Raw genomic sequence first — 16,310 nt, 5'->3', positions numbered from 1 at the left:
TAGAACAAAGGGGCAGGTAGATTTGTCTTACCCCTATGAGTTGTTGAGGTGGGTTGAAAGTATGCTCGGGAAAATGCAATCTATCAACATAGTGAGTAGCAGATTCATTATGATAGGGTGTATCTCTGTCACCCAGAGGGACCGAGCATTGCGTTTGGTTCGACTCGGGGCGGGAGAGATAACATGTTATAGCCTATGGAAAAGGGCTCCTCTCAAGGGGGTGATAACAGCCTTTAAGTAGAGGATGAACAGCTTAAGAGGAAGGTTCCTGGTGTGTGTGAGCCGGACGGCTTAAGGCGTCAGCATGCTTCAGTTCGGCTGGCGCCTAGCCTAACTCGGCTAGCCGAACCAAACGAGTGTGCTCCCTTAAAAGACCTTCGCTTGAAAAATGAGAAAAAAGCGGCAATAGTGCTGTTTGTCCATTTTGAGACGCCATAGCCAGTTACTTCCTCAAAATAGTAAGATTAATCGAAGATAACTCAAGAAATATGTCATTCATTTTGACGATCTTAGTCGCGCAATTTGACATCTAACTAAGATGTTTGGTGCAGTATTTCTCAATGAAAAAATGTGCATGAAAACAAACTTCTCCCCTGTCACCCCCCTTCTCCCCTGTTGTCTTCCCACTGTGTTTCTGAGCGTACTTGGTCTGGATGAGGATGACTTCTAGCCATACTTCCCATCCTCATACACCCCAGTACTGTCTATGTTCTGTCTCTGTTCTGTCTCTGTTCGGTTCTGTTCTATCTCAGTTCTGTCTCTGTTCTGTCTCTGTTCTGTTCTGTTCTGTCTCAGTTCTGTCTCAGTTCTGTCTCTGTTCTGTTCTGTCTCTGTTCTGTTCTGTCTCAGTTCTGTCTCTGTTCGGTTCTGTTCTGTCTCAGTTCTGTCTCTGTTCTGTTCTGTCTCTGTTCTGTTCTGTTCTGTTCTGTCTCAGTTCTGTCTCTGTTCTGTTCTGTTCTGTCTCTGTTCTGTCTCTGTTCTGTCTCTATCTCTGTTCTGTTCTGTTTCTGTTCTGTTCTGTCTCAGTTCTGTCTCTGTTCTATATCTGTTCTGTCTCTGTTCTGTTCTGTCTCAGTTCTGTCTCAGTTCTGTCTCTGTTCTGTTCTGTTCTGTCTCTGTTCTGTCTCTGTCTCTGTCTCTGTTCTGTCTCTGCTTTCTCTATTGTGGCTAGGAAGAATCATGTCAGCTATCTGCCTATTAGGATCTAGTGTCAGTCATCCTTATGGCTCTGGCTCTGACAGAGTTGTGTTCTATGTGAAAGAGGATGTGTTTCTTTCAGTAGCGTTGCCTACCTACAGTACATAAAAATTGAGAAGTTCATGTTATTCAGACTTCAACATATTATTGATTATTTAACTTTAGTGAGTGCTTTGATATTTGCTACAGACCTATGAGCCTGAGGCTTCAGGTAGAAATGTAATAAACTGCAGGAGCATTAAACAGGGTGTAGGTATCTATTTCACTTTCATGGTTTATAATTTGAGGCATTCAAGAAAACATTTTTAGAAAATAAAATAATTTATTGTTGCAATAGTACCATGATCATGTGGTTATGATGTGTACAGTGAGTTTCACCACACAACAACACAGGTGATATTAGTGTCCTTATGGACCTTGAATGTGATCTGGTGCCTTCTTCCAATGGTTTCCATCCAGTTAGAAATGTCCCATAATACTTTGGTCAAATGAAAATTATAATGCAACAAATGTGGGTATTTATCTGCATGTATACATGAAATTAAGCCTAAATCATATTGTAAAGTGTTAAAAAACCCACATTCAACATTATGCAGTTGCAGAGGAATGTACTGTAGCTATAAGCAGTCATATCAGACATATTGAATCTCCAAATGACAGTCACCTTGGAGTCCTTCATTATAGGCTAAATGGATAGGAAAGTTACTTATGACACAACCTTAGTGACATATGCAACACACAACCTCTCATAAGGATCCTTAGTGACATATGCAACACATAACCTCTCATAAGGATCCTTAGTGACATATGCAACACATAACCTCTCATAAGGATCCTTAGTGACATATGCAACACACAACCTCTCATAAGGATCCTTAGTGACATATTCAACACATAACCTCTCATAAGGATCCTTAGTGACATATGCAACACATAACCTCTCATAAGGATCCTTAGTGACATATGCAACACATAACCTCTCATAAGGATCCTTAGTAATATAGGCATATATAAATCAACAGGTGTTATCTACTGCTAAACCATGCAACACTGTTGCTCTGTGTGTAACCATGGTAATGATGAGAAGATATTCAGCAACCCTTGGTGGCACATTGTACCTATTCTATGAACACGAATGAAGCAGTCACTAATAAAAATAAGAAATGTCCACCAAGTGGTACTCTGTATTGTATTGATAGATCTCTGGAAACATCCGCTGTATGTCAACTCACAGAAGAAAATCCTTCTGCCTGACACATAGACAGGTCATATGTCATGTGTTTTCCTAACGCACCACCTGCAAGGGAAGGGGGGAGATTCACATGGTATGACTGGTAGAGAGGGACTCAGGGGTTTACTGTAGAAGGTCATTGATAAGTAGGCTGTAGCTTAACCGACTGTAGCTGAGGCATGTGTATAACGCTCTGGCTTCCAAACAACCACTCAGCTCATTCTGAAACAGCTAGTAGACTTGAGACATTTGTTAGCATGATGTCCTCCGAATAGAGTTGTACTAACTACATTAGATGACTAGGCCTACGTTTGTTGATCATGTACCGTACAGTGACTGGTGTAACTGCAAGCAACAGGATGCCATAGGTACCAACAGGGCTGATGGTTAACAGCGTGACGAAACAGACTAGTGATTCAGTACTGAAATAGTACGCTATGTATGATAATGAACTGAAACAGAGTAGAGATTTCATAACTGAAACAGAGTGATGATTCAACGTGGTCTCAGGGCAATTCGTATTATTCTGTATGTAAATCTGTGACAATCCATTTAGTATGCTACGTTACGTTACGTTAGGTTACATTATGAATGGAATAGCGGGCATACAATGGCATCGGAATTGGATGACGTAACTTATCATACGTCTTGGAGGACCTATAGTGTGCAACCTTTGAATTGCATGTTTCAAGTACTGGAACACTATGCACGGAAAAAGCTTTCTCTGGGCTGCCATTGGTTTCAAGCGACATGATGTCATAGTGACCAAGCGGTCTGATTGGTTACCTATAAATGACAAGTTTAAAAACTAACAAAATAAAGAAACACAGTAATGATTCAGTAGCCTGGTTGCCGTCTCTGTTCAGATATTACATTCCATTCCTTGTCTTAGGCAAATGACATGACTGTCAAGAAGTGGAATGCTAGCAAAAAAGCCTGGTGTCCCGAGTAATGAAACAGTACTGAAACAGTAAGCTATGGGGAATATAATGAGTAGTGATTTCATCACTGAAACAGAGCAGTTCTGATTTAGTACTGAAACACTATGCATGGAAACGTCTCTCTCGGTCGGCTACCATTTGTTTTAAGTAGACCGTATAGTCTGAAGCACTCAGACTGCAGAGTAAAGTGATCAATACATCCATCACAATGATATAAAGGTGCCACAATGCTTTTTAATGTGATTGATAACATTACACAATGCTTTTTAATGTGATTGATAACATTACCATGACAGTGGTGGTGGTGGTCTGAAAATGTTATGCATTTTAGCTGATTGATAGATACCATTAAGAAATACATATCTGTTCAACAAAATGAAGACAGATACATATCACATACATACATATGTAATAGCAACAATGTTTTGGGTTTAAGTGAGAAGAACATCAAAGGTGTTGAAGCCGTTGTAGCTGATTGAGAGTTGTGCTACCAAATGTCATTCCTCATGTCACAGTTGTCTCTTACGTTCATCCTTGGTTCATATTTCTAGCCCACATTGAGTCTTTTTCCCTTTAATGGTATTTTCTGTCATTCTCTGTAAGCCATAGTCCATAGTCCAATGATTGATCCTTTGTGATGCAGTACTGTTCTCTTGTTCATATAGGCTGCACTTTAAATAGTAATCTCCTTGTTTGGGTGTCGTGACTGTCATGTTGTAAAATAATATTATTAATGTGCCAAGCAACATTAACATTCTTAACAATTGTCTTATTTTAAGAAATTAAACTCTCTCACACACACACACACACACACACACACACACACACACACACACACACACACACACACACACACACACACACACACACACACACACACACACACGGGAGAGTGAAAATACTATCCAAGATGCCTGTAATGTTTACTATAATTTCGAGAGAACACCTTTAAGAATCGTCTTCATTAAGAGACAAGCAGAGTAAAACCAACTACAACAAAACAATCCTCTTTTCACTATGAGCCAAACCGAGCTGTACGGCGCTGGCCTGGTTACACATCCACTATAGTAGCTGGAACCATGCTGGAAAGGATCATGTGAAAATAAACTATCCAAGCCAGCCCAGTACGGCTCAGGGTCGACCCTATAGTGTGAATGAGGTCTAGCCAGCCCAGTAGGGCTCAGGGTCGACCCTATAGTGTGAATGAGGGCTAAAAGAGACCTCTGGGAATATCTGTTCCTACTGGGAGCAGTGTGTTAAACGTGGGTCAAACGAAAGAGGAGAAGCCCGCGGTAGGAGGCTGCTGCGTGGAGGAACAGCCCAGGCTGCTTGGAGGCCTACTGCTGTACAGGATGGTCCCGTGCTGGCTGGGGGGTTCAGACAGAGAACAGGACAGCAGCGAGGGAGTGGGAGTCCGGCTGCCCTTCGGCCTGAATAGTGTGCCCTGACCCTGGGGTGGCAGACCCTGGATGACACCCCCTTGGCTATGGAGCCCCTGGGACTTGGGGGATGGGGAGAGGTCCCGGGGCAGCAGGGGGGGTAGTGGGGGCAGGGGTGGAGGGTGTCTCGGGGTGGTGGTGGGCTGGATGGGGTCCTGCTCGGCCAGGGGATGGGGGTGCAGCAGCTCTGGCTGGGCGTATCCGTAGGCCGGGGGGCGGGAGACACCCTTCTGCTGGCGGCGCCAGGAGTTATAGTAGGTGGGGTCACTGATGTAGTGGTTGACAAAGGAGTGGGTCTTCTGCTGCCCGCCCCGGTTCTGATCCACCTCGTACTCGCTGTCGCTGCCCTGGGGTCGGACAGAAAATAATAGTGGTTTTAGTTGAGGAAAGAGAACTTAGTGGGTGTAGATACTAGCTACATCAAACACAGTTTCAGATAAGGAGTGAGAACTCTAGTCGGTGGGTGTAGGTATCTCAAAGCAAACACACAATTAGAACATTAAGACTTCCTACAATAACCTATGGGAATGAGGATTTATTGTCAACCTGATTTACTAACAGCTTTATTCTACAGGTCTAAAGGGCATGATTACAAACAAGTAATAATGGTCTTCATCTAACTAAGAAAACTCAAGACTGTGGATTAGGCTACTACTATCTAGGAGCTCTCTCCCAGTAGCTAACACACAGGTGACAGACAGCAGGACCTCACCAAAAGCCCTGAGGAGCACCGATCTGATACCTGTAAACAAAAGGATCCTATAGATGGACAGAGAACAATACAACTTTATCACAGGAGGTTGGTGGCACCTTAATTGGGGAAGACGGGCTCGTGGTAATGGCTGGGGCGGAATGAGTGAAATGGTTTCCATGTGTTTGATGCCATTTCATTCGCTCCGTTCCAGACATTATTCTGAACTGTCCTCCCCTCAGCAGCCTCCACTGAACTTTATTACATCTGCTGGGAAGAGAGGGAGAACGCTGGGTAGGTTGGGGGAGAGAGGGGAGGGTATGGGACCCCCTGCCACTCTGTCAACGGTAACTGTCTTCCAACACCCTGGCTGACTGTGTTTGCAGGTACCTGTACAGCACAGTCACAACATCGTTCAACCCAACTCTGAATAAACACTGCTCTCTCTCCCGGGAGCCACAAACTACTGTTATTCTACTCCCCTGCATGGCAGTCACTGTTTACCTGACACTAAGACAAATAAATGAACTGTCTCTCTCTCGCTGGAAACTACAACATCTGTCTGTCTAGCTAATAGACCATTAATACTGCTGTAGGTACAGGGGATAGGATGACACACACACACACACACACACACACACACACACACACACACACACACACACACACACACACACACACACACACACACACACACACACACACACACACACACACACACACACACACACACACACACATTTAGACTTGTTGTTCTTTGGTAAGATACATTTGTTCTATCTTTAAATGTTTTTGTTTGACCTGGTCATACGATGTGCTTACATATGTGACATCATGTTTGCTGTGCACAAAGGAGCCAATTAGAAGGATGTATTGCTTTACAGCATGTTACTATTGAACCTTCTCAAAGTCCCTGTCCAGTCTGTTTCACTATTCTACATGCTACACCTGGGTTCACATAGTATTTTGTTCCTTACCGTTATTTGAGCTGTGTATGATTGAGCTTGCCTGGTGCGATGGAACCAACAGAATAGTCCTAAAAGTGCAAACCCCAGGCATGCAGGATCAAACACTCAAAGTATTTGAAAGAAAACTAATATGATTTGAACCCAGTGTGTCTGCTACACACTGACATGCCCAGATCCCCACTAACTGTACAAACCCCAGATTAACAGGACATTTCCTGTTTCAGTCTGACAATAAATTAGTGCTGAAGCCATGACAGGACATGAGGGGTTGAGACATGAGAATCAGACCAGTCCTTCCTTCCCATGGGATAAATAGTAACTCATATCAAAACCCAGAGAGAGAGAGAGAGAGAGAGAGAGAGAGAGAGAGAGAGAGAGAGAGAGAGAGAGAGAGAGAGAGAGAGAGAGAGGTATTCAAAAGGAAATTATCTCAACTGAGAAAAATGTCCTCCTGTGTGCTACCTATATCCCCCCACTAGAATCCCCATACTTTAATGAAGACAGTTTCTCCATCCTGGAGGGGGAAATCAATAATTTCCAGACCCAGGGACTCCTATGGTAGGTACACCTATAGCTCATCTCTTGGCAGTAGTACTGTAGACTACTTTATCACTGACCTCAACCCAGAGTCTCTCAGAGCGTTCACAGTCAGCCCACTGACACCCCTATCAGACCACAGCAGAATCACAGTCTACTTGAACAGAGCAATACTCAATCATGAGGCATCAAAGCCAAAATAACTGAATAATATTAAGAAATGCTATAGATGGAAGGAAAGTAGTGTTGAAACCTACCAAAAAACTATTAGGAAACAACAAATTCAATCCATTCTAGACAACTTCCTGGACAAAACGTTCCACTGTAATAGTGAAGGTGTAAACTTGGCAGTAGAAAACCTAAACAGTATATTTGACCTCTCAGCTTCCCTATCAAATCTAAAAATCTCTAACAGAAAACCAAAGAAAAGTAATAACAGTGATAAATGGTTTGATGAAGAATGCAAAAACCTAAGAAAGAAATTGAGAAACCTATCCAACCAAAAACATAGAGACCCAGAAAACCTGAGCCTACGCCTTCACTATGGTGAATCACTAAAACAATACAGAAATACACTACGGAAAAAGAAGGAACAGCATGTCAGAAATCAGCTCAATGTAATTGAAGAATCCATAGACTCTAACCACTTCTGGGAAAATTGGAAAACACTAAACAAACAACAACACGAAGAGCTATCTATCCAAAACGGAGATGTATGGGTAAACCACTTCTCCAATCTTTTTGGCCCTATAACAGAGAACAAACAGCAAAAAAATATACATGATGAAATGCAAATCTTAGAATCAACTATTAAAGACTACCAGAACCCACTGGATTCTCCAATTACATTGAATGAACTACAGGATAAAATACAAACCCTCCAACCCAAAAAGTCCTGTGGTGTTGATGGTATCCTCAATGAAATGATAAAATATACAGACCACAAATTTCAATTAGCTATACTTAAACTCTTTAACATCATCCTTAGCTCTGGCATCTTCCCCAACATCTGGAACCAAGGACTGATCACCCCAATCCACAAAAGCGGAGACAAATTTGACCCCAATAACTACCGTGGGATATGCGTCAACAGCAACCTTGGGAAAATCCTCTGCATTATCATTAACAGCAGACTAGTTCATTTCCTCAGTGAAAACAATGTACTGAGCAAATGTCAAATTGGCTTTTTACCAAATTACCGTACGACAGACCACGTATTCACCCTGCACACCCTAATTGACAAACAAACAAACCAAAACAAAGGCAAAGTCTTCTCATGCTTTGTTGATTTCAAAAAAGCTTTTGACTCAATTTGGCATGAGGGTCTGCTATACAAATTGATGGAAAGTGGGGTTGGGGGAAAAACATACGACATTATAAAATCCATGTACACAAACAACAAGTGTGCGGTTAAAATTGGCAAAAAACACACACATTTCTTTCCACAGGGCCGTGGGGTGAGACAGGGATGCAGTTTAAGCCCCACCCTCTTCAACATATATATCAACGAATTGGCGAGGGCACTAGAACAGTCTGCAGCACCCGGCCTCACCCTACTAGAATCTGAAGTCAAATGTCTTCTGTTTGCTGATGATCTGGTGCTTCTGTCACCAACCAAGGAGGGCCTACAGCAGCACCTAGATCTTCTGCACAGATTCTGTCAGACCTGGGCCCTGACAGTAAATCTCAGTAAGACGAAAATAATGGTGTTCCAAAAAAGGTCCAGTTGCCAGGACCACAAATACAAATTCCATCTAGACACCGTTGCCCTAGAGCACACAAAAAACTATACATACCTCGGCCTAAACATCAGCGCCACAGGTAACTTCCACAAAGCTGTGAACGATCTGAGAGACAAGGCAAGAAGGGCCTTCTATGCCATCAAAAGGAACATAAAATTTGACATACCAATTAGGATCTGGCTAAAAATACTTGAATCAGTTATAGAACCCATTGCCCTTTATGGTTCTGAGGTCTGGGGTCCGCTCACCAACCAAGAATTCACAAAATGGGACAAACACCAAATTGAGACTCTGCATGCAGAATTCTGCAAAAACATCCTCCGTGTACAACGTAAAACACCAAATAATGCATGCAGAGCAGAATTAGGCCAATACCCGCTAATTATCAAAATCCAGAAAAGAGCCGTTAAATTCTATAACCACTTAAAAGGAAGCGATTCCCAAACCTTCCATAACAAAGCCATCACCTACAGAGAGATGAACTTGGAGAAGAGTCCCCTAAGTAAGCTTGTCCTGGGGCTCTGTTCACAAACACAAACAGACCCCACACAGCCCCAGGACAACAACAACAACAACACAATTAGACCCAACCAAATCATGAGAAAACAAAAAGAGAATTACTTGACACATTGGAAAGAACAAACAAATAAACAGAGCAAACTAGAATGCTATTTGGCCCTAAACAGAGAGTACACAGTGGCAGAATACCTGACCACTGTGACTGACCCAAACTTAAGGAAAGCTTTGACTATGTACAGACTCAGTGAGCATAGCCTTGCTATTGAGAAAGGCCGCCGTAGGCAGACCTGGCTCTCAAGAGAAGACAGGCTATGTGCACACTGCCCACAAAATGAGGTGGAAACTGAGCTGCACTTCCTAACCTCCTGCCAAATGTATGACCATATTAGAGACACATATTTCCCTCAGATTACAGCGATCCACAAAGAATTCGAAAACAAACCCAATTTTGATAAACTCCCTTATCTACTGGGTGAAAAACCACAGTGTGCCATCACAGCTGCAAGATTTGTGACCTGTTGCCACAAGAAAAGGGCAACCAGTGAAGAACAAACACCATTGTAAATACAACCCATATTTATGTTTATTTATTTTCCCATTTGTACTTTAACTATTTGCACATTGTTACAACACTGTATATATACATAATATGACAGTTGAAATGTCTTTATTCTTTTGAAACTTCTGAGTGTAATGTTTACTGTTAATATTTATTGTTTATTTCACTTTTGTTTACTATCTACTTCACTTGCTTTGACAATGTTAACACACGTTTCCCATGCCAATAAAGCCCTTAAATTGAATTGAATTGAATTGAGAGAGAGAGAGAGAGAGAGAGAGAGAGAGAGAGAGAGAGAGAGAGAGAGAGAGAGAGAGAGAGAGAGAGAGAGACATAATGATAAATAAGAAACTCAGAGCGGGAGGGAGAAGTGTCAGTCATGTCAGCTATCTTATGTCAATAAGAGGCCATTCTAGTTGGTGGTGATGCACTTGAAACTGACCCCTCGTACTGACAATGTATTTGTTCTCACCAACTCTACATGAGAGGAGGGAGGGTGAGAATAGAACAAGACATCGCTAAAAATAATTTTATGTACGTACCTGTAGTCTACAGTAACTGTACCTGTATTCTACAGTAACTGTACCTGTCGTCTACAGTAGCTGTACCTGTCGTCTACAGTAGCTGTACCTGTCGTCTACAGTAACTGTACCTGTTGTCTACAGTAACTGTACCTGTCGTCTATGGTAGCTGTACCTGTCGTCTATGGTAGCTGTACCTGTCGTCTACAGTAACTGTACCTGTCGTCTACGGTAACTCTACCTGTAGTCTACAGTAACTGTACCTGTCATCTACAGTAACTGTACCTGTCGTCTACAGTAACTGTACCTGTATTCTACAGTAACTGTACCTGTCGTCTACGGTAGCTTTACCTGTTGTATACAGTAACTGTACCTGTCGTCTACGGTAACTCTACCTGTAGTCTACAGTAACTGTACCTGTCATCTACAGTAACTGTACCTGTCGTCTGCAGTAACTGTACCTGTCGTCTACAGTAGCTGTACCTGTCGTCTGCAGTAGCTGTACCTGTCGTCTACAGTAGCTGTGCCTGTTGTCTGCAGTAACTATACCTGTCATTTACAGTAACTGTACCTGTGAGTCTGATATCTCAGAGTGCTTCTCAGTCAGGCTGCTGTTCTCTGCAGGGATCAGATCATTGTACTTGGTACTGACATCTTCATCGGAGTAGTGGAGACTGCCTGGACTGGGCCTCGGGGGAGACCTGGAGAGAGGAGGGGGGAGGAAAGAGGGGGGGAGAGCAAGAAAAAGGGGGAGAGGGAAAAAGAGAGAGAAAGAGAAATACAGAGAAAGAGAAATTCAAGGTCAGTTTAAGTGTGTGACAACATGGTATTGTTTCTCTGATACAGTCTTATCTAGCAGTTGGAAAGTCAAACACAGCTTGTGAGGTTGACAGCATAGGCCACTGAACATGAGGGTCACTGTCAACCATAACAGTTCTTTAAGTCACTTTGTTAGTGTCCTGAATAGAAAACATTCAGTAGCTATTCTCAGTCATGTAGAGTACAGAATGTCTTCTGCACTATTCAAGCTTGCTGCTCATAGAACTCCAAGTTCCCCCTTTCCATTAAGTTGATTGGCTCGGCCTATTGGCTGTTTTCCATAATGTATTGTTGTTTGTTTCCTCAGTGCAGTCTCTCAGCCAGCCAGCCAGCTAGTGTGACAGCCAGCCAGTCTGTCAGCCAGTCAGTCAGTCTGTCTCTCTGTCAGTCAGTCTCTCTGTCAGTCAGTCAGTCTGTCTCTCTGTCAGTCAGTCTCTCTCTGTCAGTCAGTAGTCTCTCTGTCAGTCAGTAGTCTCTCTGTCAGTCAGTCTCTCTGTCAGTCAGTCTCTCTGTCAGTCAGTCTCTCTGTCAGTCAGTCTCTCTGTCAGTCAGTAAGCCAGTCAGTCTTGAGGACAGCCTGCAAAGTCTGTAGTAGGAACTCAAGCAGCCAAGACCAAACTCCATCCGGTTCCTCATTGACATTCTATGTGCATGTCAAGTTACACTTTATATAAGAGGCCAACACAGTGCAGCTGCCTTAGCATTCAACAGGCTTCCTTCTGCTTGTGTTCTGATGCATGTCAAGTTACACTTTACATAAGAGGCCATCACAATGCAGCTGCTTAGCATTCAACAAGCTTCCTTCTGCTTGTGTTCTGTTGCATGTCAAGTTACACTTTATATAAGAGGCCAACACAGTGCAGCTGCCTTAGCATTCAACAGGCTCCCTTCTGCTTGTGTTCTGATGCATGTCAAGTTACACTTTACAGTACCTTGCAAAAGTATTCATCCCCCATGGCGTTTTTCCTATTTTGTTGCATTACAACCTGTAATTTAAATTGATTTTTATTTGGACATAAAAAAAATTACTTGTTTCAAAAAATATATATATAATCATGGAAAAGTGGTGCGTGCATATGTATTCACCCCCTTTGCTACGAAGCCCCTAAATAAGATCTGGTGCAATCAATTACTTTCAGAAGTCACATGATTAGTTACATAAAGTCCACCTGTGTGCAATCTAGTTGTCACAGGATCTGTCACATGATCTCAGTATATATACACCTGTTCTGAAAGGCCCCAGAGTCTGCAACACCACTAAGCAAGTGGCACCACCAAGCAAGCGGCACCATGAAGACCAAGGAGCTCTCCAAACAGGTCAGGGACAAAGTTGTGGAGAAGTACAGATCAGGGTTGGGTAATAAAAAAAATCAGAAACTTTGAACATCCCACGGAGCACTATTAAATCCATTATTAAAAAATTGAAAGAATATGGCACCACAACAAACCTTCCAAGAGAGGGCCGCCCACCAAAACTCACGGACCAGGCAAGGAGGACATTAATCAGAGAGGCAACAAAGAGACCAAAGATAACCCTGAAGGAGCTGCAAAGCTCCACAGCGGAGATTGGAGTATCTGTCCATAGGACCACTTTAAGCCGTAAACTCCACAGAGCTGGACTTTACGGAAGAGTGGCCAGAAAAAAGCCATTGCTTAAAGAAAAAAATAAGCAAACACGTTTGGTGTTCGCTAAAAGGCATGTGGGAGACTCCCCAAACATATGGAAGAAGGTAATCTGGTCAGATGAGAATTAAATTGAGCTTTCTGGCCATCAAGGAAAACCCAACACCTCTCATCACCCCGAGAACACCATCCCCACAGTGAAGCATGGTGGTGGCAGCATCATGCTGTGGGGATGTTTTTCATCGGCAGGGACTGGGAAACTGGTCAGAATTGAAGGAATGATGGATGGCACTAAATACAGGGAAATTCTTGAGGGAAACCTGTTTCAGTCTTCCAGAGATTTGAGACTGGGACGGAGGTTCACCTTCCAGCAGGACAATGACCCTAAGCATACTGCTAAAGCAACACTCGAGTGGTTTAAGGGGAAACATTTAAATGTCTTGGAATGGCCTAGTCAAAGCCCAGACCTCAATCCAATTGAGAATCTGTGGTATGACTTAAAGATTGCTTTACAGCAGCGGAACCCATCCAACTTGAAGGAGCTGGAGCAGTTTTGCCTTGAAGAATGGGCAAAAATCCCAGTGGCTAGATGTGCCAAGTTTATAGAGACATACCCCAAGAGACTTGCAGCTGTAATTGCTGCAAAAGGTGGCTCTACAGAGTATTGACTTTGGGGGGGGGGTTTCTTTGCAGCAATTCGACGATGAAGGCCTGATTTACACAGTCTCCTCTGAACAGTTGATGTTGAGATGTGTCTGTTACTTGAACTCTGTGAAGCATTTATTTGGGCTGCAATTTCTGAGGCAGGTAACTCTAATGAACTTATCCTCTGCAGCAGAGGTAACTCTGGATCTTCCATTCCTGTGGCGGTCCTCATGAGAGCCAGTTTCATCATAGCGCTTGATGGTTTTTGCCACTGCACTTGAAGAAACTTTCAAAGTTCTTGAAATGTTCCGTATTGACTGACCTTCATGTCTTAAAGTAATGATGGACTGTAGTTTCTCTTTGCTTATTTGAGCTGTTCTTGCCATAATATGGACTTGGTCTTTCACCAAATAGGGCTATCTTCTGCATAACCCCCCTACCTTGTCACAACACAACTGATTGGCTCAAACGCATTAAAAAGGAAAGAAATTCCACAAATTAACTTTTAAGAAGGCACACCTATTAATTGAAATGCATTCCAGGTGACTACCTCATGAAGCTGGTTGAGAGAATGCCAAGAGTGTGCAAAACTGTCATCAAGGCAAAGGGTGGCTATTTGAAAAATCTCAAATATAAAATATATTTTTATTTGTTTAACACTTTTTTGGTTACTACATGATTCCATATGTGTTATTTCATTGCTCTGATGTCTTCATTATTATTCTACAATGTTGAAAATAGTAAAAATAAAGAAAAACCCTTGAATGAGTAGGTGTTCTAAAACTTTTGACCAGTAGTGTACATCACTGTACGCATACTTAGTTATAGTGTGAGAACACTGAACACTGTCCTCCAAACAGACACTACATTAGGACTTTGATAGCAGAGCAGACCAGAGCAACGTTTCTGTGACGTTTGTTTATGAAACACAGATAGTGTAGTTTTACTGGGCCTATCAGAGCTGGGGTGAACGACCTGTGGTATTGTTCTAATGGGCCTATCAGAGCTGGGGTAAACAACCTGTGGTATGGTTCTAATGGGCCTATCCGAGCATGGGTAAACGACCTGTGGTATTGTTCTAATGGGCCTATCAGAGCTGGGGTAAACGACCTGTGGTATTGTTCTAATGGGCCTATCAGAGCTGGGGTAAATGACCTGTGGTATTGTTCTAATGGGCCTATCAGAGCTGGGGTAAACAACCTGTGGTATGGTTCTACTGGGCCTATCAGAACTGGGGTAAACAACATGTGGTATGGTTCTACTGGGCCTATCAGTGCTGGGGTAAACAACCTGTGGTATGGTTCTACTGGGCCTATCAGAACTGGGGTAAACAACCTGTGGTATGGTTCTACTGGGCCTATCAGAACTGGGGTAAACAACCTGTGGTATGGTTCTACTGGGCCTATCAGAGCTGGGGTGAACGACCTGTGGTACAGTTGGTCATGTGTTGGGGCGCTAGGCTAACTGGCCTCATGGTGGTTGAGATATTAGGATATAGTGTTAGGTTCAGAGTCTGCTTCCTCCAGGGCAGGGGAAACCAGAGAGAGGCTGTCTCAAATGGCACCCTATTCCCTATTGGCCCTGGTCAAAAGTAGTGCACTATATAGGGAATAGGGTGCCATTTGGGATGAAAACAGGGTGGTTCTGCAGTGCACCCATTATGGAGGAATGTGTTAGATGGATGGAGGTGGGGGGGGGTGGGGATCAAAGTAACCAGTGCTGCATCCTGCCTCCATTCTCTTTGAAGAGCTCCAGTCGGGTGCAGCTCCGCTAACGACCTGCTGCCCAGAGAGGGAGAGGGTTGGGTGAGGGTGGAGGATGGGTGGGTGGGAGTGAGGGATGGAAGGAAGGAGGTAGAGGAGAGGGAGAGAGGAGTAGAAGTAAGGAGGAGGTAGGGGAGGCTTGAGGAAACGGGTCGGCAGTACTGATCAATTATTTAAACTCTCTCTCTCTCCTATCGCCTCCTCTGAATTTTAAGTAGCTACTTCATCACAACTTCCCTGCTCCTCATGTCCTCCTCATTAGCCCAAATCCTTTTGTTGCCTTAACCCTTTCATAGACTACACTGTTATGTAGTGTCTTCCAAACGCCTTAGCCAATCTCAATGATTTAGCCATTTCATGTGGCCTATGTAAAGGTCCCCTTGTAACCTGGTAAGTGAAAGATGGCTACAGTGCTGTCATCAGCTTAATGTGGTTATAATGGCTCTGCGGTACAAACCGTGTCAGGCTCACCTCTTTGTCACCTTTATACACCATGTTCTAATGATTCTAATCTCATATAAAGACAATGAATGGTTTCTGTACTTAATTGGTATTTTGTACAGATTAACCTCACAAACCTCTTTTCTTTGAGCTGTTGTAGCATGTCTCCGACATTAAGCCCACGGATGTAAACTACTGATGCGAGGGAGCGAGAGAGACGGAAAGAGAAAGGGAGAGAGAGAAAGAAAGAGATAGATAAAGAAAGATAGAGAGGGAGGGAGCGTGGTCTAGACCTTCAGAGATACAGGCCCTACAGTAAACATCACAGACCTCACCTGGCCTTCAACATAACAGACTACAGTAAACATCTCCGCAGACCCCAACTGGCCTTCAACATAACAGACTACAGTAAACATCTCCGCAGACCCCACCTGGCCTTCAACATAACAGACTACAGTAAACATCTCCGCAGACCTCACCTGGCCTTCAACATAACAGACTACAGTAAACATCTCCGCAGACCCCACCTTGCCTTCAACATAACAGACTACAGTAAATATCTCCACAGACCTCCTCTTATCCTTCAACAGAACAGACTACAGTAAACATCTCCACAGACCTCACCTTGGCTTCAACAGAACAGACTACAGTAAACATCTCCACAGACCTCACCT

At 43.3% G+C, this 16,310-nt stretch overlaps 1 protein-coding gene across 1 annotated transcript in view; it reads right to left on the bottom strand.

Moving 5' to 3' along the window:
• Positions 1 to 4,636: 4,636 nt before the first annotated feature.
• LOC311140043 (protein sidekick-2-like) overlaps positions 4,637 to 16,310 on the bottom strand; it is a gene marked incomplete at both ends in the record, with an annotated part of 53,439 nt that continues 41,765 nt past the window's right edge. The window contains 2 exons of the mRNA XM_084175011.1: positions 4,637 to 5,155; positions 10,917 to 11,046. Of these exons, the coding sequence (XP_084031137.1) occupies positions 4,637 to 5,155; positions 10,917 to 11,046 (649 nt within the window). The remainder of the gene's footprint in view (positions 5,156 to 10,916; positions 11,047 to 16,310) is intronic.

Source organism: Coregonus lavaretus (genome assembly GCF_964263955.1).
Source record: "Coregonus lavaretus genome assembly, chromosome: 2".
NCBI classification, from domain to species: domain Eukaryota; kingdom Metazoa; phylum Chordata; class Actinopteri; order Salmoniformes; family Salmonidae; genus Coregonus; species Coregonus lavaretus.
Note: the sequence above shows the minus strand (reverse complement) of the source record. Positions and strands in the feature narration are given on the sequence as shown.